The sequence below is a fragment of the Atractosteus spatula genome, chromosome 9, assembly GCF_055471065.1.
Source record: "Atractosteus spatula isolate fAtrSpa1 chromosome 9, fAtrSpa1.hap1, whole genome shotgun sequence".
NCBI classification, from domain to species: Eukaryota; Metazoa; Chordata; class Actinopteri; order Semionotiformes; family Lepisosteidae; genus Atractosteus; species Atractosteus spatula.
Window position 1 is genome coordinate 41,026,170 of NC_142714.1, and position 23,716 is coordinate 41,049,885.

General features: G+C 37.6%; 1 protein-coding gene across 5 annotated transcripts in view; it reads left to right on the plus strand.

The window, feature by feature from the left end:
* Positions 1–23,716, plus strand: part of dacha (dachshund a) — a 228,444-nt gene that overhangs the window by 119,155 nt on the left and 85,573 nt on the right. For all 5 annotated transcript variants that reach the window (XM_088925513.1, XM_088925512.1, XM_088925515.1 and 2 more), the window contains exon 3: positions 20,157–20,288. In XM_088925513.1, coding sequence (XP_088781639.1) covers positions 20,157–20,288 — 132 coding nt within the window. The remainder of the gene's footprint in view (positions 1–20,156; positions 20,289–23,716) is intronic.

The following is a 23,716-nucleotide window of genomic DNA, read 5'->3' on the forward strand; positions in this document are numbered from 1 at the left end:
TTCTGATTCCATACATTTTTTTGTAAGAAAAAAAAAAGTTTAACCTCTGTTCTGCATAATTTGTTTTTCTTTGCAAGGGGAATGGAGAAGTTCTAAAATAAAGCCAGTCCCTGTGTGCTGTGAATATATCCCACACAAGGCATTTTCATATCCTACTATGCTGCATGAGTTCCTAGCGCTGTTTCCTTGGACACATATCCATCTGTTTGGCCTTTATGTCATTTAAGGTACTGTCCCTGGGTGCCAAAAGAGTTAATACTGTATGTGCGGTTCTGTAGTAAGCAGTAGAATAATGTTCTGCATATACGAGCGGAAAACAAGCTCACCTACTGTATGGTTCACTCAGTACTCGGCGGACTACGGTTAACTTGGCCCGGGTAATCACTGAGCAGGTGACTTGATTACATTGAAATCAGGCAGAAAATGTCCTCTTCTGGCCACTCAAGTGAATCAGTCAAATTATCGAGTGGCAAAACTAATTCTGTGCCTTGGGCCACTGGAGCTGCCACTTCCTATAAGTCAGACCTTCACTCAGTGTAAAATTGTTTTTATTTTATTCTCTGTTTCATTTATTATGGCTATTCGAGCTAATCCATGCAGTAAACTGAAGCCAGTCAGGCTGTCAGTATTGTTTCAGTCCTCTGGCTCCTAACCTATAGACGGTTTCCACAGGGAACAGGTCTTCTTTTCTTTCTCATATCGTTCTGGACGGTGAGAAGACTGGTTTCTGAAACGGGGCATGCAAATGCCTCTTTCATCAATCATATTAAAATTGTTCCACTGGACTTCGTGCTACCTTCTGCTCGCATGAAGGCTAGTCTGGCATCCGTGTGGAACATCCTCTGCTTGGCGTGGAAACGTTTTATAAGTTGTGTGTGCTTATCAGAAAGAAAAGATGAGAATAAGAGAAGAGTTTTGTTCTGATACATTCGGAGAGATGTTGTAATGTGCAGTTTTGGCAGTTGCTATGTGTTTAGAATAAAGCTACAAAAAGACCAGTAAGCCCGTCGTGCTTATTTGATTGCATTTGATTTAGTTGATCCATGTACAGTATCTCATCTAGCCATTTCATCATTATACAGTCTTGCCATGACCAATATATTACCAATATTATACAAGCATTCTGTATATTATACTGTATATTCCAGATTTTATAAACAGAAGTTACCACCTGAGACTGAACAAGAAAATTAGGGAATCTGTTTCTGCAATATGGCTCGGTCACTTTTTCCAGGCCCTGATCACCCTTTTTATATGAAGAAGTGCTTCCTATTTTCAGTCATAAATTCCTCTTAATTTTCCCTTTATGTCCTCCTATGTGTTCCAAGTGTTACGATGCCACAAATAATCTCAGCAATGTCAGCAAAAGAAGGCAAGAACATGTCTAAAGGATTTTTTTGTCTTTAAGCTCCCGGCTGTAACCGAAGTTGCTTGAACAGTTTTTCTCAGCTATATTTGGAACTGATTTTGAAAATTGAGCAGTTTCATATTGTGATCTGAATTATATTGATTACTTCTTATGTTTCTGAGTCTGGGCAATAGGATGTTTAAGTACCCCTGTTATTTGGAAGTCCGTTCTCTTCATCATCAGTGTGTTGGGGACTCAGTACCAATAGGTATTTTTACAAAACAAACCTTTATATGACCTTTGATGAGCAGTACGGCCTTTAGTCTGTGTTATGTGCATTGTCATAGATACTATCTTACATCGTTGTTTAAAAAGAACAGTAGAATATAGGTGCTTTCGCCATTTTTTAAAAAAGTGAGGAAAGAGAATGTGAGGCAACACTGGATGTACTGTATATTAGGCAGAAGCTCAGAGTTAATATATTTTGAATGCAGCTGGTGGTCTAGCTCCAGTAAAAAATAGGAATCCCCTTGGAATATCAGGTGGTCTGTTTTAATGACCCATATACTCAATGTAGCTTTGAAGCCAGTATGAAGTAGCCCTTTGTTCTTCGGTAGTTCTTATTAAAGATTTTAATAAGGTGGTCAACAATTGGTATGGTAAACAGATAGTAACAAAGTTCATAGTAAAAAAAAAAATGTTTTTAAAATTTATTTAACTGGTCCCACTGAGATGAAGCTGAAATTTACATGGGGAAGCAGGAGGAGGAACAAGAAATAGACTTTAATCATAATTAGGGTGATGAAACCTTAGCTGTTCCAGATTATATAAACCATCACATATATTATTTATTCCAGGTTATATATTCATATTAGGCCTTGATTTGTAGTTCATATAAACTGATTTTGGTTTTACCAAAAAAATCCATCCGTGGATGACACATAGTCTTTAATGTCCATATCATGGAGTGACCCTCTATCTGAAAGCTAATCTTCTTCTGCACAGTACTTCTTAACACAATACTGGAAGCCCACCTTTAGTTAAAGTAAACTATATTTTGTCTATTGTGTATGATAAACAGGGTAGCACATAGAGCACAGAGGAGTACATGCTAAGAGCTGTGTCTGTTAGCAAGTCCTCAGAGTGTTTGGCAATCATCTTTGAAAGTGCTGTGCCTCATTCGGAGCCCAGGCTGAGCCCTACAGTACAGACTTTGCCAGTTTGATTCTGTGCTTTGTCAGAACCCCCAGAATTCCCTCAGCATCAGCTTGTCATGCTACAGCGACCGCCTGGAAGCTTGCAGTACACCGTAGTTAGTGAAAGCTGCGTTTCTGTTCTTATGCTGATGTAACAGCACGTTACCGAAGTAACTTCACCCTGCACCCCCCGTGAAACCTGTAGAAAACACGATGTAGAGGTGTGTCACTACAGAAGACCCAGTCTTTTGGCATGGTGGAACTATTTGCAGTCTAGGAAGTGGCGCTGTGCATGAACGGAGCTAACGAGTGACCAGGATTGAATCCTGCCAGGGGCAGAGCAGAGCTGTGGTTGTCACTCACTAAGCTGCACGCACCAAGGGACTCGCGGTATGAGTAAGAAGGGGATGAGTCCATCGGCATTGCATTTTCTGTTGTGAAGGTCATCAAGGAAAAGCTGAATGAACAATTGGTGTCCCTGAATAGGGGTGAGAGGGATATAAAATATTTCACTGTCTGGCACTGTCTGAACAAAACAATCCCTCAGTACTGTCCCCCACAAAATGAAACTACGTACGTGTAAACGTCCTGGGAGTAAGAAGGTAGCTGTTTTCTTTATGGGGAATCCATAGTGTACATAAGCCATGCAGCTGTGTAAAAACCTGGGTATATGTTAGTGGATTTGAACCTCGTATTATTTATTGTTGCTGCGTTCTACAGATTTTCTGACTGAAGTATGAGATGTTTCAGACGGTAGTGGGGGGGGGGGGGCCTTAATGCTGCTTATTTCGAGGTGCGCAGCAACAGGAGTCTCGGGAGAGCTCAGCTGCATCCCCTCTGACAGCTCTGCAGCCGAGCACTTGTTAATCCCCAAGCATTGACGGCAGAGGCCTGCAGAAATTGGGCCAACCACCGTTACAAATAGCTGGTGCCCATGAAACAGTAATCACCGGCTTCCAGTCTATTATTAGATTAACTTCACAGGGATGGCTTCTCCTCTCCTGTGACTTGATGCATAAATGACATGTTTTACCCTCCAATAAATCTAATAGCAGTGCAGCTCTGACATGATGTTCCTACCTCTTGGTCCCCTGACAGATTACTCTTGATTGCAGCAGGAGCTTGCAGCATATCGGGCAGAAAGAAAAAAGAAACCTTTGAGTATTTAAAATGCTGATACAAGTTTGCCGGGTAAATGTCACTTCCTCGATTAGAGGCAGAACAGATATCAGAGATGAGGTGGTTTGAGTTGCTTGTCAGCGCAGATATAAAACGAAGCCACCTGTACAGAAAAGAGAGCAGTGTGCATGTTTTTAAAATGGGCAGGTGGGGGTCTGTTAACTGAATAGGCAAAGCAGCTGCAGGAATAAAACCCTTGAGATCAACCCAGCATGACTGGGCGAGTGTCTGTTGTGCAACAGTGCAGGTTCTTTTTCGACTTCGCCACATACTCTACCCGAACAACCTCAGATGTGGAAGTTTGTTTGTCTATGATGCTCGGGTAGCTGTTCACTCACAACCCAGTTTCTTGGAAGAAGACATAAAAACAGATTGTTCATAACATTGAATTACACTTCTACTGGATCAGGGCACTAATTATATAACCCCAGAAGATCTGGATGCACTTTGTGTTCTTGGATTGTGTACTTTATCAGAGAGACACACTTGGTTGTGTTTGGACTTTGCCAGAAAACGGATTAAATCTAACTTTAGGGACTGGCTACCCCCTTTTGGGGAGGAGATTACTGGTTGCCATATAAGGAATTCAAATAAATTGGTTATCCCAACATGTCAGACAGAGAGATATAGGCGATCACCAATCCCCTTTACTTATTGTAACAGCAATGTAATTCAGTGTTCTTAATGACTGGTGTTTTTAAGAACCTGTAAAAGTGCTGAATAAACAAAAAATAACAATAACACAGTAAGATGTGTCAAAAGCACAAGAAATCCTGATATATTTAATGTTATTTTTGTATTTCGTGAATAGAGAGAATCCACATTCATGAGTGCTTTACAAACCACAATAAAAGTAAAATGTGCACAGTAACTTCTAAAACCTCCAATTTACATGACAAAATAGACTAAATTTTCAGGTATGCACAGTGCCATATTCTGTGATTCAGAACAAAGCAAACAAACTTCCAGTGAGGTAAAAAGGCCCTATTATGTTATAAAGAAACAGGCTTATGAATACATCTCTTTTAATTCACTAGAAATATTACTCTCAACTTCAAGATAGTTTTGCCAATAAATGGAACTTCCTAGTTAACTCTGCATACAAATCACATTGGAAACTTTCTGCAGTGAAATATTTGCTGCACATCTTGTTCTTAATTTGCTCCTGTATCGCATTTCATTAGTCATAACAGTAACTAGTGAGCAGGAAGGGCCACATCACAATTCATGGGAAGTCTCACTCTCGTCCGTGTTGAGACCAGGGGTTTGCAACAACATGGACACTTCTAGTATTTTCACATCACAAGCACATGATTTTGTGCTTAATTTAAAATTTCTCATTTTTTTCTATGCCATCAATGAATTAATTTTGTTACTGAGATTTAATAACTGATCTGAGGAATTGAGACTGCAGTTCCCCTTCAGGGACCATAAAGAGTAATGTGAAATTGTGCACTTAAAAATTGTGCAGTTTACAGAAAAGTGAACTTCTCATTTCAGGAGGGTATATAGATTGATGTGTAAAAATAGGAATTGAGAGTGATAGAAACAAACAGGGTTTCGTGTGGATATCTTTGTTCGGTTGTCAGTGCATTCTCCAGCATGTTGCTCAGCTCAGGCAAGCATGGTGAACTGCATAGGTTCAAAGGGACTGTTTTCTGAAGACAAAGCCTTTTAGAAATTTAACGAAAGAAGAAACTCTTTATTCTCCTACCTGTCAAAGTGTTTTAGTGTACTGCCTGTTTGGTCTCTGTCTAACAGTTCATTTACAGTGTAAAATAAAGTGTCAAACTTGCGTAAAAAATGTGGGAAGTGAGAGGAGCTACATAATGAATGCCACTTACAATAAACTGTCATTGTAACATACTGTATTGTAATACAGAAATCTACCCAAATTTCTTTCATTTATAGCTAAAATACCATTCTGTCATTCCATAAATAAGTAACTGTTCAAAAGTGTTCAAAGTACTGTTCACTGTGCAAATACTCTTGGAAGAGTCTTTGTATTCATCAGAAAATGTAAAAACAGGCAACTCTTTTTTAAATCTTTTTTCATGTAAATTTTATTACGACATAAGAGGACATGAATGCCCATGGTAGGTGATCTTAATTGGAAGTTCCTTAAAAGAATACTTCTTGTATTAAAGCACAACACAAGACAGTGTTTTAAGATTTTTAATTGATTTCTTCCAAAATGGCTACAGCACAACAACAGAAGTGAGCAAAGCCCAAGAGAAGAGATGGCTGAAATATTTAAATTTCGTACTCTTTCTCGTGTTCCTCTTTTTCCCAAACTAGATATATTCTAACAATCCCTCTGCTGTGCCTCATCGCCAAAGGGTCGGTGCCAGGCATAATGCCTGTCTAGTTTGGAGTTGAATCCTTAAGACATTTTTCAATACAAATGATTTGAAAAGATGGTTTGAAAAGAAATAGGAGGCCAGGCTGCCATCTTGGTTCATGTTGTAGCACCTTTGTTCTTTTTATGCCTGGAAGAGCGTTCAAGGAGAATGCAAAGAGGTTTTATTCCACAAGGCTGCATCTACTATGAGTCCTGCCCATACACTATAATGGTAAAACTGAAACTGGAGTGCAAATGATACTGTGGTTACTTTTAGATAATATGGTAAGTATATTGCCACCTCTTTCCTTTAAGTGAAGCAGTGAAATGAAGCAAAGCCTACCGGGCAAGTAAATACAGTAGGTGGCCTGAAATTAAGTCCTTCGATGTTGGTAACTTTTAATGTGCCATTAAAATACATGGCCAGAATTCACAAATTAATATTAATATTAAACAATTAGTATTGCTTTCCTGATTTTGTTTTCTAATTTATTAGTATAAGCTAGTGCCTGCAGCTACAATTTTGTCATGAAGTACCGAAAGCAAATCGATATGTCTCAGTTAATTAAAAAACAGCTAAGGCCTGCAAAAGCGAAACTCCATCATTTACAAGGTTTTGGCTCTAAACACTTTACGCTTTGCCCATTTATGACATTTATTTCTGCTCCCTTTGTGGATGTTCAGATGTGCTGATTTATTTTAGAAGATAAGATTCTTTATAAACAAGAGGAGGCTTTTAGCCCCATCTAGCCTGTTTGGTAGTTAGTTGTTAGATACAACATGGTAGCTAATGTTGTTCTATACTCCCATGACCCTTTGGGTAAAGAAGTCCCTTTTTGTTCCTGTTTTAAATTGACTTCCTTATAGGTTTTTGTTTTGTCATTCTTCTTTTTTTAATGAAACATCGCAACAGGTTTCTTGAAATAAGGCAGATGTGTAAAGACTGTATATCTTTAGGAAGTACAGCAACAGACTCTGGGGGTATCAATGCTTTTGACTTGAACACAAAACACCCTCCCTGAAAATGAGAAACAATCTTTAAGTTAGTTGAATGTTGTAGAACTCAAACTACTGTCAAAAAAGGTTATTGATTTATACATGTGGCACACTAGACAAGAGAGCTATTCCTAAAAAAGTTGAAGGGAAATGGAATTCAGCTATCTTACCCCACGGAAACAGTAGGCAGGGTGTGTAACTCCTCTACGTTAATGAAGAGGTTCTCTCCATTGTTAAACATTGTGTGAAGGGTTTTTTGAAAATGGCCTGACAAGCCCAAAGGTTACCGTTGGATAATGAAATCCTAAAAAGTATCCACCTAAATTTTTGTTTTGCTGTCGCTGTATGAAATCATAAGCTGGACATTTTCTGTTTGCATTTGGAGAATTTTATTGGCCTGTAGAACAGGGAATTTGGGTGAGCAGCGATAAAGGCATCGCTGTGTGAAACGTGAAGGACAGTGAAATGCCGGCATGCAAGAACGGCCACTTTATTTCGTTTGGCACGTCTCCAGAGCTGCTATGAACAATGGAGTTAACGGCCGTGTGTTTCCGTGTGTTATTAGTGTGAGTGTGAGCCAGTGCCTCTGCCCATCTGATTGTTCTTGTGGATCGCTCTGGCCTTTTCTCTCTCTGTTTTTTTTTGTGACGGCCAGGGATAGCTGCGAGGCCAAGGCCGCGCATTAATTAAGGCCGAGCTGCGAGAAAAACAAAACAAAAACCGACTGTCAGGAGGTATCATCCAATATTTACTCTGCCGTGTTCCGAAATGATGTGTGTTTATTCAATTTCCACATAAAAACCATTGCCAGGTAAATTAAAAACTCCTAAAATAGTAAGTAAGTGGGAAATTAATTCAGCAGTTTAATCTAGAGCTAATAACAGTAGCAGCCTCTGAAAAAGATTGCTACAGCAGGGAGTTAATTAACAGCTTATTCCCCATTTGATAAAAGTAATCCACTCTAATTCCAGTCTAATTTTACCTTGATGTAATATAAAACCACAAGCTGCTGCCGGTGCTGGTGATTATTAGCTCTGTCCTGTGGCCGCATTGACAATAAAGTCAGCAGTATCTTAATGCTAGACTGACTGCTAAATGCACACAATTAAAGTTGGAATATAAAATCGAAGCACAGTAACTGCTTACTTGAGGATTTCATCTTTGCATTTTCATTTCTCTCTCTCACTCTTTTCCTAAGTTTTCTGCTGTTTTCCCGGATTTTTTGTGGCGTGCCCCCATCCCTCTTGGATTATTCTAATAGATTCCTCTCATAAAACCCTGTTCGCTTGCTGTAATGAGACATGTTTTTCTTTGCCTGTTCCCCAGAGAATGTTTTTTCCAAAGATGTGAGGAGCTATTTCTCAGAGGCTGGTGGTGGTGATTGTGTTTATTAGTTGCAAGTTTGGCATTAGGGGAGAAGCGGCAACTGGTGAGCAATTAAAAAAACAAGAGAGAGAGTGAAGGAAAAGGAAAAGAGTTTGCGTTATTTTACTTAAGCAAATAACAGGATCGGCAATCCAGGGCGTGGCCCAGACAAGAATCTGGGTCAGGAAACGAGGTGTATCGTTTCTTTTTCTGCGTGTATTTCCTCGTTTGCGCACAGTTTTAGATTTGTAAAAGCAATATCAGATATACAATGTTTTTATCCTCGTCTACTGTGAATAGTATTGTATAGTTTGTAGATCATTTTAATTGATTTTAAGCATATTGTGTCTTTTTCACACATACAGTAGATATCTGAAATGACCCATGATATCCTTGGAATCCCAAGAAAAAATATCCCTTTGATATTAAAGACCTATTGGCTGCTGGCCTTCCAAATGTTACTTATATTGCTGTTATTTTCATATTGTGCAGTCATTTTCACGTTTTTTTTGTACACAGTCAAACTCAGTGAGTTTCCTTACATTGGCTGCATGTCTTGTGGAATTGAAAGCAATTTTAAATACATACAAATACAAATACAAGACATTCACACTGTGAAAAGACTCACAATGTGCACAAGCCACAGGACCTGCTGTACAGTCTTCCCCGCAAACAGCTCATCATCAATGTTGCTTCTCCAATTTCAAGCATGTTAGTATGTTGGGTGTCCTTTGTGTTTCGCCATAGCAAATGTTTTCAGATGGCCTCGTGACTCATACTAAATGCTAAAAGAATTGCAAGTCAGCCTCACAAGTGAATAGCTGGGCTTCTTTGTTTCTTTAAAAAATGCATGTGTTGTAATCATTCTATTTAAAAGGGCAATACAGTGTTGTTACACTGTAATTTATTTGGGATTCTAATAAGGGCATACTTTGAAAACTTTAACTCCATTTAATTAAAGGTAATTCAATCCTTTAAAGCCTTACTGGGTCCTAACTTCAAGAACAAAATTCTCAGAAAGTAGTAAAACTCTTGTAAATAAATAAAGAAACTTGAGAATTCATTGTGCTGATAATACCTTTGAAAACGTGCACCATTATGTTCTTTTCAATCCCCAGGATTCTCATAAATGTTTCAATTTATTGAATCTCTTTGTGCCTTGCTGTTTTGAAAGACCTTGGGGTATTTCTTTAAAGATACCATCAATGTCATTTTGTTCAAAATGTAGACCTTAATGTAATCTAATTCCTCATTGAAAGTTTTTCTATTCACCCTTTTTGAATAGACACTGTATTGTTTTAGTTGTGTTCTTCCCAGTGCTGACAACTGTTCTGTAGTGGAGCATGATTGGAGAAGAAATAAAAACTACAACAATCCTGTTTAATTTATCTTTGTCTAAAAAACAATACAATTATGTACTGGATAGAAACATCCATATTGCCAAGAACAACAGTCATCCTGGTTTCTCACTTTTCTCCCTACCTTTCCTCTGGTAAGCGTTGTAGGAGCATAAAGACATGAACTTCCAGATTCAGAGACATCTTCCCACAAGATGTCAGATCACTGAACTCTACCCCTACCACTGACTAAACTCATCTACAGTACATAACTGCACCTACATTACTACTCATACTGATGTTTTTTTCTCTTCTCACACTGCTTGTCTGACTTTGCTTTTTTAAGTATGTTATTTCACTTGTTGTTGCTGCTGCTATTCTGTGTTTATGTTTTGGTGATTCCTTAATATCTTTGTATCAGAGCATACAGTACATGCCAATAAGCATTTCATTGCATTTGTGCGTATGACAAATAAACTGAACTGAATCTTGCAAGACCACACAATTTGACACCAGACCCCCCCGCGGGCTTAATTCAGAATCCCCTTTGAACTAATATCTGCTGATTTTTTTTCTACTCTGTAGGAATCATTGCGCATGTTCAACAATACCTGTAGTACAAGGAAGTTTAGTGCTGTACAGTATGTGTTCCTCAGACACATTAATGTATTCGAAAATTTGAATGTAAATAGTTTTGAGGCAATTAAAGAAATGTTTACAAATATGTGTTACAGCTTTATTTTTGCATGTGTTAATTACTGCATGGGCCTTTAAGCTATTAGAATTTGCACGTTAATATCTGATTCCAGCCTGCCCTAATTTTCACTTTCTCACCGTGTTAAGTGGCAGAGATTCGATTACGCCTTGCAGCTATTCTTCTCGTTATACATTCACCTCACCTTCTGTCTTCTCTTCTGAAACACCAGAGTTGAATAAAATATTGCTTTTTTGTCAGTTTTTGTCCTTTCTGCAATCTCAGTTTACTCAAAAGGTAGGGTAGGAAATAAACAGGAATAAAACCAGACCCCAATTCAAGTCTCCCTAATCAGTCAGTCACACAATCTGATACCTTTTGACGACATTTTGTCAGCACAAAGAATAAGAAAGAATAGAATTATGTGTGGTGTCGAAAATTGCACGGATGACCCTTTTATTACAAAATATGATCTGTCGAAGCTTATTCTCGCAGTTGTTTTTTTCCCCCTGTCTAGAATACCTTTCAGATGCAATCGAGGACTGTACACGCAGCTTCTGCTGAAAAGCACTTGCTCATGATACGCAGATAAAAATGCTTTAGAAAACTATTGCCCCCTGGGAGAAGTACAAGATTTTACTGGAAAATAAGTCATGCATTTGGAGTCCAAATGGGATTCATTTTTCAAGTCAAATGCAAGTATTTTTGTGTGCGTTTTGCTAACATTCTTGACCTAATGCTTTGGAATGCAGAGTGTATCTCGCTTCAGGTACCAGACTTTCACAATCATCTATTCACCAAAACATTGATTAGTGTTTGTAATTGACAATAACCTGTAGAAGACAGTGAGGAATTATTTCAGTTCATTCTTCCCATAGGTAGGCTTTCTTGTATTCTTTATATCCAGATTTAATGCAGTGTGCTCTTTTGTACAGTACAAATGGCACTGGTGAAACACATTCCTGTTTCTGTATTGAATCATTTTCATTCTATTTTTCTCTCTCCAAATGTGCTCGAAATATGGTTCTAACCCACTTAGATCTGGGGTCTATATAAGAGCCTAGAGGTGATGAAACCTGAATGCTGCGGATGTAAGATCACCAGGAAAACAAGCGCACAATGTAGCAGACACCAAAATTTTGCTTTCCATACTTTGTCCTGATGTCTGCATTAATCATCGAGGTGATGGAAAGCTTTTTCCTTTTAATCTCGCTGAGTGTTTTTGACCTCCTTAGTAATTCCTGTCACTGCAATCCAAATAAAATGGAAAGTGTGTTCTTGGTGTATGATAGCAATAGTCAGAGTCACAAGTATTTTTAACAGCCCTTTCCCAATGGAGCAAAATACTGTTAAGACTACATCTTTTTGGATTGATTCCACCTTTACTAATTTTCATTTCTTATTTTAATGTAAATTATAACTAGGTCGAGGAAAATAGACCCTCATTTTATGAGGAGGTCTACATTAAGTGCATTGCTGTTAATTTCAAAATGGGTTTGCCGTATTTCTGAAGCTTCTGACTAGGTATTTTTTAGTGAGAACATTTTCATAACAAGAGTCGGGGCTTTTTCTTTCTACAGAGAAATGAAAAGTTTAATGCTTATTAGAAATATAATTGCATGTCATAATACTTTGCAAGACACAGAGTTCATCTTGTGAATTTTTAGTAACAGTGAACTAACCCATGTTCATCTCGGAATCTCAAGATCAGCTGATGAAGTGTGGGAGGCTGGGATTAGTATCAGTGTTCTTTGAAATCATGTTCAGACAAAAGCTTTCATTTACTTTGAGAACAGCCTGATGTTACTCCTTGTGAAGGATTTGCAACCAAGGATAAAAAAGATCAATAACAATCTTTAAACATTTTGTTTTTTATTGGAATCAATGACGTGTATTGTATTTTTATACGTCTTACCCACAAGTGGCAATTTTTCAAAGAGTTTCAAAACATTTCGTTATTAAAAATAATTTAAAGTGTATTTGCAATTATTTTTGCAGTTTTTCATTGTTGATACTTAGGAGCTAGTCAGCAGTGAAACATTTCATCATTCTTCTATTTTAAGGAATGATTAATTTTTGTGTCATATTAAAATAATGCACTGCTCTGAATACTTTATTTGGTAAGTGACCCACATATCAAAACAGTACTACATTGGTACAGGACATACTGTACATTACACTGTACAGTATATGAAAATGTTTGCAAGTTTATTCAGCGTGTTAAAAAATTACATTAGCCTGCTTGTGTGATTGTGGGATAACTGTTCCTGAAACAGCTTGTGATTTTAATATATGAGATTTCATATTACCTTTCATATAGTGTGTACCCACTTATACTGTGTACTCAATACTATTCCCTTTTTTTCATCATTATGAATTAGAGATGTACCAGAGGTGTACTGAATTGTTTTGTGTAAAAAAACAGTTTTGTGTGTTGTTATACAACAGATTTTGACTGAAATCCATTAAACAGAGCTCTGGATATTTTCATTGATAGGCTCGGGATAGAGAAAACAGACATATTTAAACCAAGAGTCAGAAATATATTTACTGAGCAGTGCCTATACATCCTTTGAATGAAATAGAAAAGTATTTTGGATCCTGGATTACTTCATAAAAGGTTAACTAGTCTTTGGCTTGAAAAAGAGATTTATCTTGTGTAAACACAGAAGAGCTATACCTAAGACATATATATATACTGTATATATAAATCATCCCTGTCAGTTGCTACATGTATGCTAAATGGTGCAGCTTCTGGAAGATATTTGGACAGTAGCACACAGCACAGACAGCAGATCCCAGAACGGCTGAGTTTTGTCTAATTTCAGGTAGCTTCCATTGTACAGTATGTGTTCCACCTGTGTGAGGTGGTCAGGTTCATTGTTGGCAATAGGGTCGTACTGTCCTAAAAGATTCACGAGTAACTGGAGCTACGCAATGGCAGGAGGTCTGGTAACAGTGTTCATTTATAGTAAGTGAGTCAATAATTAAGTACTACTAAGTAAGTATTAAGTATAACTCATTAAGCAATACGGTGCTGAAAGGGAATATCAACTGCTGTGCAGAGTTCTTTTGCTATTCAGCACAAGTAGTGACATTACTGGTATCCGTAGCACCTGGTGTGGGGATTATCATAATATAATAAAACTAAGGATACATCACAACTTATTCATACAGGAAATGCAGTTGGCTTCAAATTTGTACCCCTGGTGCAATGTACAGTAACTGAAAGTTGCAATGTAACATTGAAACAAGTCTGTCCAAGTGTATGAAAAACATTGGAGCCACCATGTCATGCGACACAAAGTGCTGAATGAGTACACAAATGAAGGGGAAGATCAGAGTCACCGTCATGACTTGAAAACTGCTAAATGAAATTAGATTAAGAGTCTTTGGTTGTATTAAATTTGACTGGAATGCTGTTGGCATTACTGAGCACTGCCGCCCACCAGGGAGGGTCGAGCTTTTTGAAGACCTTACCTGCTGCAGACCTGGAGGAAAGGGCTGGATTAGGAGGAGAACAGGCACAGTGAAGTCACTCAGAGTTCAAGTGGAAGGAAAACCAGGAGAGCCCTTGAGGGTGGAAGCTGTGGGACTCCGGAAAGACTAAACATTCTGTTTAATTCTTATTTATTTCCGACATTTCAATATAGTTCAAAGTTTTGTCTGAAAAAAATCTTCATTCGTGCACTGCTATGTGGAATGAGAATGGCAGCAGAGACATGCTAATACATGAATAGATTTAGGAATGCTTGTATTTATTATTTAGCTGACTGCTTTATTTAGGGGTTCCTTACTTTGAAAACTAACAGTATAGTCATAAAATAGAACAACAATATAAATTAAATGTAGTTAATGGAGTAATCTATCATCGTACTGTAACCAAAACAAGGCGCAGATCCCATCTCAAATCACTATGGAGACTGTTAGATCAGCCATTCAGAGACAGAATCTTCTCTTTGACTGTTATGTCATATCAGGTTGAGTAATCAAAGAACAAAACGGTTAAGGTAATTTGTGATTTGGCTTGGAGGGCTCGTAAAATAATCTCCCTCTCTTTTTTCATAGAAAACCCCTTTCTGTAACCCGCAGAGAAAACCAAAATGTTGAGTCAGAGGCCAGCAAACTTTAAATATGGCCAGTATTAGCTGCAATTGAAGTATTATATGAAAACTAAACAATACGCAATCTATTTGGCCGGCCTGGTGAAACTGCCACTATAACTCCTCTTTCATCTCCAGTGTTCCATTTCCTTAGGTCAGGACTTTACTCAAACATCAATTACCATTGCTTTTTGATCTTGGTCTCTTAAAAAAGCAGCACCTTTATAAAAAATCTTGCAGAGACAGTGACACCATTGTGTATGTTTTATGCTCCTGAAGGTTCAGGAGCAAATAGGACTGTCTGCTCTATGTGATGGAAGTCGTCTGTAATGGTACAATCACTTTTATGTCAGTGACAAGAACCAAACAGAGGCATCCTTCAGAGCCTCTTAACTGGAAAAAAACCTATCCCCTCGGGTCAATAGAAATGTGTTAAATACCACTGGGTGACTAGATTCTTTTCTACAGACTGAAAACTTCTGTAAGTTTACCCTCTACTTTTTGCAGAAATAAATTAGCTGCTAATAACTTAGTTACTCTCACAATTAATCAAGATCTGAAAGTAGAACACCAGAGACCAGCTCTTTGTTTTAGTTTGAAAGCTCTGTTTTTGTGCTTGTTTGTTTCACTCCTCTTGCTAAAACCTGAAAAAGTACCTTTTTGTACCATTTAAAGGTAGAAGTTCACACACAATCCTGCTGTAGGAAAAAAAGCACTCTTGTCACTCAGAGCAGGCCCTTCTCTGTAGAGCTATTCCGTGGCCAAGTGATAAATATCAGCCTTCTGCATGACGTCTGGTTAGACTCTGCATCTTGCTCTGTTTTTTACTAAATCTATGTAAATTATTTTAAAATTATATACTTTCTGTTTATTAGTATCATTCGGGACATTATGCATATTAATATCATAGTTGTAACTCTGCATTTATAATGTATATAAATGTATTGACAGTGACAATATTCTTAGGATGGTTGGATGCTTTATCAACTATCCTGAGGTAATGCAGAAAGCGTATGTACAGTATCATTAGTTACCAGTTCCATTGTGTAATGGTTAGTATACAATTAATAAAGGAAAAGCAAAGATACACAAGAACTTGAAAAGCATAAATAACTATAAATCAGCTTGAAATACATGGAAATGTATACATTTTCAGCGATTATGAATAATAGCAATGAGCAAAATTACATTTGCAATACTGAGATGTTCAGGTATTAACGATTTAATAAGAGGTAAAAAAATAAGTTTTTATTATTGTTGTTTTTATTTGTCACGAAGATTAATTAAAATCTGTTTTATACCTCTAGAGAAATCTGTAAGTGGTTCAGATTGTTGCTTGTCTTCAAAGGGGACTGTAAACTTTTTCCGTCAAACTAACTTTTCAGTATCTTCTGGGAATTTATGGCCGGCAGCCAACTGCAATTAAAACAGTTCTGCAGGTTTCACTAAACTCTTCCTTTACTGTATAAGGCCGAGGTTAGGACTGGGAATAGCTGGGTTATTTTCAATGCTTACTTGAATGCTTACTTTTCCTCTTTTTTGTAGTCTGTTCTTGTTCAGCAGCCTTAAGTGCAGTACTTTTGGAGAACTTATGGGCAAGTAAAAGGGAAGACAGCTGTTGGAAACAGGCTTTTTTTTAAATCTTTTTTTTTTCCAAAACGGATTTTGGGTTAGTAAGAATCGAATAACATGCAACTGCTGCTGGTGAATTCAGAAGATTTTCTGTGTCAGCATAATGATACTAACATTTGGGAAATGTAGAAGAGCCTGGGATTTGGTATTTGTCTTGGGATTGAGAAGAGAATGCCTACCGGGGAACTAAAGCTTGAATGAGAACCAGTTAGGTCTTAACAAAGCTTGAAAAAAGATGACAAAATAAAGACATAAGAAAGGTTGCACTCTAGAGTAGGCTGTATGGTTCATCTAGCTTGTTTGGTTAGGAATAGTCAATTGATCCACAATTTATCATAAGAGCATTTTATGACTGAAAAGGTGTGGGGTCGAGCTTATCTTCAGTGAATTTTTGTTTACTATTTCAAGAGGTAACCATAGTCAACTTGGTCAGCTCTTTATGACTTCACTGTTCTATTTCAATGTTGTTACCTTATGTACAGTAACCATAGTCTCTACTCCTGATTCGTTGCCTGGGATTTTACATCTCTGTGTAAGACCCTGCTTTTCCCATGATTTGCCACTCCAATGTTTTGTGCTTTTACTAGAGTAAAAATTGCAATTAACTAGAGTTGGTTCACATGGAGTCTTTCCAGTGCAAAATCAGGCTCTCTTTCAGAAATGTCACTGCTACTGCAGTAAGTTTTCAGATATTACTTAACTACTGATGTGTATTGCCGACCTACATAACGTGGTCATTTGTTTTGTTAACTCACCAAAAGAAAACCATAAAAAAAAACTTGAAAGTAATAAAATGGCCTCAGATGTGTTGTAGTGTTCCTATTTTCTTTTTCAAACCTTGGTGCTATAAGACCATGCTGTTATGTGCTGTTTAAATTGCTCTTTTATGTAGCTTTTGAAATTTGTAGCTATGAAATTATGTAGCTGATGAAAATTGATTTATATATATACACTTGTAAATGTGGCATAAATGGTTGGGATATTTCCGCAGAGCATCTTTTCATCCTTGATTGCATTGAAAGGCACTGTATGAATAACAGCTAATTTATTGTTATTATTTTTAATTCTGTTTCCCTGGTTTGATCCTTAAGAGTTACAATATGAAAGCTCTTAGACATTCAATGAGACTTCAGTTTTAAAAGCAGAATCCTGTAAAAGGAAGAGGACTTCAAAGAGAAGGGCCTTGTACAGATAGATTTGTTTCTCATAGAAAAGTGCTCTCGGCAATTGCGTGTACGTAGGTGTGTTTTGTTCTTCTAGTTTAACAGTGACACTTATTGCTGTTTGCAGTAATAAGCTTGGGTCTCTTTTTCAAGTGCACAGCAGCCCCATTGCTGACAGACTGTGGGATTAAGCAACAAAATTAACTCATAATAAAATGAATCAATCATTGTGACAGTTTGTGTAAATGTAGCTATTGAGAGCATTTTTTCCCTGTTTCCCTGGGCTTGATCAGAAGTGACTGGGATGCATAAAAATAGAATTAACCTTTTTCTATGTCTGGGGGGCTTAGTTTTTTTAGATTTAATTCTAATAATTTACAGATTTTGTTCTTTGATTTCACTATAGTAAATGTGGCCGAATGCTCTGCACTTCCTTTCTGACACCTGTGAATGAAGAGAAAAGAAAAAAAAAACATAACTGGATTTTTTAACAAAGAACGCAAATGGTCATTTTCTGGAAAGGAATAGTTCAGCAATGGAACACACCAAAACTTTTTATGTAGGCTTGAAGTCATTTTACTGAGATTTTAAATGACAGAATATAATTTAAAATACGTCAAAATACGTCACATTTTATGAAACTGACCTTTTAAACTGTAAAAGTAATTTTTCTCATTTTAAAATGACAGAGCTGAGCTTCTCATGTAGTGGTATTCAAACCCCTGCATCAGTGTTTTGTGAATATTTTAAGTCAGGAGAGTTTTTATGAGCAACACACTTCTATGATACCTTTCTAATTTGATTTAATGCTCTGTGTCTGATAAAGACTAAATCTAGCTTTTCATTTCTTTCATTCATAATCATGTAATTCAATCGCTGGAATTAATTTAGTCATGTAATAGAAATGCTCCATTAGGATGTAGATTTTATGGTTTACTTAGTGTCACTGCATACGCATTATTGTTTTGTTTACAAATAGCATATAGTTAGTAAAAATTATTCGCTGTGCCAAGCCTTAATCTAAAGTAATGTAGTGATGACAAGAAAGCACTGGCAATATAGCACCATACTTTGCTTTTTCTTCGTTCTTTAATGTACTAGAATGGGGTTTAAAAAAAACTTTCTCCTTTCAATTCTAGCTGAGCTCACAGTTACTTAATTGAATTCTTAATTGAACTAATTACTTGTTTAATTAAAGGTTCTTCTAAAAGCCAGAGATTTCAAGTCAGACGTGAAATTTTCGCAGGTACCCAGAAAACTCATGAAAAACAATTAGACGTCAGGAAAGCGATTCATTTAATTGAGTTTTGTTAAGTAACTCGGAGGTCAGCGGAAGAAAACAAAGATATGGAACTGCAGACAAAGAGTTCCCCAGGACCGTGGCTGAAAAACTGGCTACTTGTGCCCTCTGAAAGAAAAATGCCATCACTTATGCCCCAGTATTCTGGTTTGTTTTCGTATTCTGTCTTGCTTGTCTGTGTTTAACATTCTCCAGCTCAGTTTCTAATGATTTAAAGTATATGCAAGGAGCTACGTTGCTGTGTTTGATGCTGCTGGGGCTTATCCTTTGGCCCTGAAATATCGCTCTCTTTCTGTTCAACTGGTCAGTGCTGGAGCACAAACTGAACTTCTAAGCTGAAGAAGAACTTCCGATATCCCTCACTCTTCCTGTTTTCCTTGTACACGTTGCTTGCCGACAGCGAACATCGGAAACATAAAACATCAGCGAACATCTGAAAAATAAAGTGCAATTATCCTGCATTTACAGGTCTTTTGTTATGTAAATGGCCCTTCTTTGTTTAATGATTTTGGTCCATTTATTTTCTGAAAGTTGGAATTTGTTTAAAAACCCAAGTGAATATAACAAGACGTGCTACAAATGTTTATTTTAATTTATTGCAAGGTTTGCTTAATGAGAAATCCGTAGTGTTGTTTTTTTTTCTCGCTGCATAATTCAGCAGAGGTTTTTTTTTTCTTCAGCAGTTTTCCTGTCGCTGGAGTTTTTTAAAAAAGGATACCACAAAGTATTGTCTGAGTAAGGTGGTTATGCCTGTTGTATTACCTTCATGTTTTTCACAGCTGTCCATATGTGGACAGCAGCAGATTTGGACTTACTCCTCAGTGGAAAACGGTATATATATAAAAGATCCATATTTAAAATATTTTTATATCCCCATACAATGCACCCTATAAGCATTGCAGCAGGTCTTGAATTGCCCAACATAAATTAAGAAAATCTTTAAAAAAGAGCACCTTTATTTTTTAGTCAGAGTTGACGCAATTCAGAGTTTTTTTTGTGAGCAAAATCTCAGTTTATTGCTTTCACTTAAACAAAACAGAAGATGCAAAATACAAAACCTAGCAAGAACAAGACAAAGCCCTTTCACCAATATGCCAAGCATCTACCTCTGCTTATCTCTTACTTGAATTAACTGTGCGCAAGTGGAACATTCAAGGCATTCGAAGACTTGGAACAAATGACTTTGGAACACCTGCAGGAATGTGACCAGGCATTATTTCAACATGCACTTGAAGGGAGAAGGGGTTAACTACTGATGCCAGCTACTCAGACTTCACTGGACTGTGTGCTGGCTCAGCTTTAACTAATTTGCTGTTTAATGCATTAGTGCTCTTGTAATGCAGCTGCTGTTCTGAGCCTTATGTGGGTTTCAAGCTCAGGTCCTTTAGGGCTTCAGCGCTCACGGCATTGCTCCACTGAAACGAAAAAGCCGGCAGGCGAGGCAGGACCTCAGACGCCTCTTGGATTTCACCACAGCTTTTTTTCACCATTTTGTCTTGCAGGTCTCACAGCCGCTGCCATGGCTGAGGCAATGAAGCTACAGAAGATGAAACTGATGGCCATGAACAACCTGCATGGCACAGGCAGCCAGAATGGCACGGAGTCAGAGAACGAGGAGCTCAACTCCAATGCAGGTAAGAGGAGAGTCCTAACTCATCGTCATCACATGGGTGGGTCGTCCTCGGTCTCTGGACTTTAAAGGGACAGTGATAGTGACGGGGGCTTATTGAAGAGACTGGCAATAACATGGACTGAGCGTGTTATTGAATTCAACTGGTCAACCCCTATTGTTATTTAGGGGGGTTTATTATATGTTAGTGGGCCCTTTTTTTCCAGGGCTGCACGGAAAGGTATTTGCAACATCTTTTAGTTTGTTCTCATGGCCCAGGTCTAATACTTTTGGTCCAGTCAACTTTTTTTTTTCCCTTCTCTCAACTTTTCAACCATTTACACTAGTGGCCGCAGACACTTGACTTGCTTTTTCAGGGATCTCTATATAATGAATGTGGTCTACCCTGCAAGTGATTTAAAAAGCCCCTGCCTGTTAAAAATCTGGGCCTCCACCTTTCTCCTTCCTCTGTTCATTGATTTGATTTTAATTCAGTGGAGGCCAGTTTAGTTCTCCTTCATTCGGATAAAAGTTTTGTATTCGCCATTATATCTGCACATCTGTCCTGTCATGAGGTTTCGCATTCATGTGGTGTTTAAATATTCTCCAGAAGGGTAGCTGTCTGCTAAAATACCTAATTAATTATTGAATTGACAGCCACAGTGCGTTTTTACTTCACACGACCCACATTGACATCTGCATAACACTGACCACTATTTCACTTCAAAACACTCACAGCTACTGTATGTATCGGCTGTGAGCCAGAGACAGTGTTTTTCCCATTGAGTAAATACACTCGCTTTCTTTTCTGAGCGTCAGTGGAAAATACAAGCATTTATACAAGCTATAATATTAACACCATTTGCGTATACTGTATGCAGTGCAATGTATTAGGAAGTATTTCTGCTGGTGGCTTTGGGAATCACACACAAGAGATCTTACACCATTTACAGAAGCTAAATCAGAATGAACAGTTTATTTAGAAACGGGATTGTTTAGTTATAAATCACTCATGGCTTGTCTCACTCTATCATCCTAGTTAGGAGTGATTCCAGGTAATTGGTTCTGGCTATGTGTCCCTTTGCTTAGATATGTTTTATTGAGGCTAATAGCCTCCTTAATAGCTACGACCTGACTGTGCATTTAGATTGCTTTGTGACTAACAGCCCTGGTACAGGGCCATTCAGTTTAGGAGATGACAGAAACCTCATTTTATTGGGGTTTTTTGTGTGTGTTATCTTTTAAAACCTGTTTCTGATTTTGTGGGAGCGTGAGCTTGAAAATGATAAAAGGAGCACTAAAAGAAGTGCACATTAAGAATCCTCCCCGTGTACTACAAATTCGAAATGTTTAGACAAAGCCTGCAAAGGACAGGCAATGTGGCAAACACTCTTTAATTGTTACAGAGGACACGTTCCTAAAAACAGCTATCCTGAGTCGTTTAGAAATAATGCAGGCTACTCAAACAGTGCAAAATGGCCATTAAAACTAATTTAATCTTTCACTGGTCTCACTAAAATGACATCTCCTTAGATTCTTCAGTAAAAAAGAATTGACATCCAAAGATGTCAGACCTCTTTTCTTTTGGATAAATTATGAACTGCAATGATTGTGACTTGAATAAAATGCTTTCGTTTTAGACTAAAGTTGACTTTTATCCAATGTGCCATGGTAGAAAAGCAGTACAGGAACATTGAAGGAAACACATAGAGGAAGACACAGAGCAGTGTTTGCAGGACTTCTTGGGTAATGCAGTGGTCAGCAAATATTGTCTGATGAATGAGTTAACAAAATTATTCCTTTTCATAAGCGTGTAAGAACATAAGGAAGGTTGAACAAAAGGAAACACCTTTGGGATCCTTCTAGCTTCTTAGCTGCGTAAACTAAGTGTAAATTTAAACATCACATTTAAAGCATGTTCTTACAGTATATAGAAAAATACAGTGTATACTGTATAGAAAAATAGCCTTTCGGTTTTCCATCCAACTTCAAGTGCTATGGTTCATGGTTCATCAGTAATCATTACCAGTCACAAATTTGGTGTCTCTTTGCTGAATAAGCCACATGTTCAGATATGAAAATCAAGTATTGCACTCACTTCAGACCTACTTTTCTGCCCATATTTGCATTTGAAGAAAAACGCACCGTTTCTGCTAAGTACTTAGAAGTGTAACATCTGTTGTTTGTGAACCAAGAGAAAGTTATTATTCTGTCTTTGCTTAATAGTTTTTATTGATTGGCTCAGTTTCGATGTACCAGTAGAAGTTGAAGTGCCTTTTTCATTAAAAAAACAAAACCATTGAATCACAGAGAAACTACTGAATAAAATAACTGAGAGACAATATTAGGAAATTCAGAGACACAGACTAAATTGCACTGAGAATCTGTGATTTGTCTCTTGGGCTCTCCTAAGTACTAATGCTTTGCAAAACAGGACCTGGGTCTCGTGTTTCTTGTCTGAAAACACATTTAAGTTATATGAAGGATCTGTCTCAGAGTAGTTTAAAGGAAAGCACTATAACCAACAAAAGACATTCTATAAAGCGATTAGATTTATCCACCTTTCCTTTGGGAAGAAAATTGTATTTGCCCTTTCTTTTTTTAATGTAAAATTGATGAATGGTGCTTTCATGGGAGCTGAAAAGAAAACAGAATTATTAATCCTGCAGATTTGGGAGATGTCTCAGCCCCTCCTTACCATTAATGCTGGTTACATTTCAGCTGTTCACACTTGGATATGATTCAGTGGCTTCAGACTGGCTGTAAAGTATTTGGGTGCTTATTGCATGAACTTTATTTGAGATACACCTTGGCTTTAACCTGCTTGGCTGTGCGAGATGGTGGCCTGGCTATGAGGACGAAGCTACTGGAACCCCGCCCACAAGCTGATATTAGCCAAGGTGCCACTGCAAGGGCGATATAAGGGATATTTATTTGAATCTGGCACAGGGTTAGCCCTTCACATGTAAGCATCAAATAATAAAAGCAAGTCCACCTCCAGGCCCACAAGCTTCTGAGTTTTTGAGTTGTTCAGTACATAATACCTGACAAATACTGTACATCCGCCAACACTGACAATCAAAACTGATCTGTCACCCTTAACTTTTTATTATTAGTTTAATTTAGTTATCAAATGTTCTGGCTGATGCTTTTATTCAAAGTGATATAAAGAATGGCAATATAATAATTAAAGGTTGTTCCCAGTTATGTGTCAGATCCTGAACTTGAGCACAACTGTAGATTTCAGTGCTCTGATCACTGCTCTACACGTGTACCACACTTGTATACTGTATATTAGGTTGAACCCTCTAGTCAAAGCTGGTCCCATTCAAAACCTTTACTGAGCTATGGAAAATGAGCAGTGTGAAATTGCATAATGTAATGTGAAATAATCAAACACAGAAAATAATTTCATAAGAAAGAACTAATTGCATTGTCTCCAGAACAAAACAA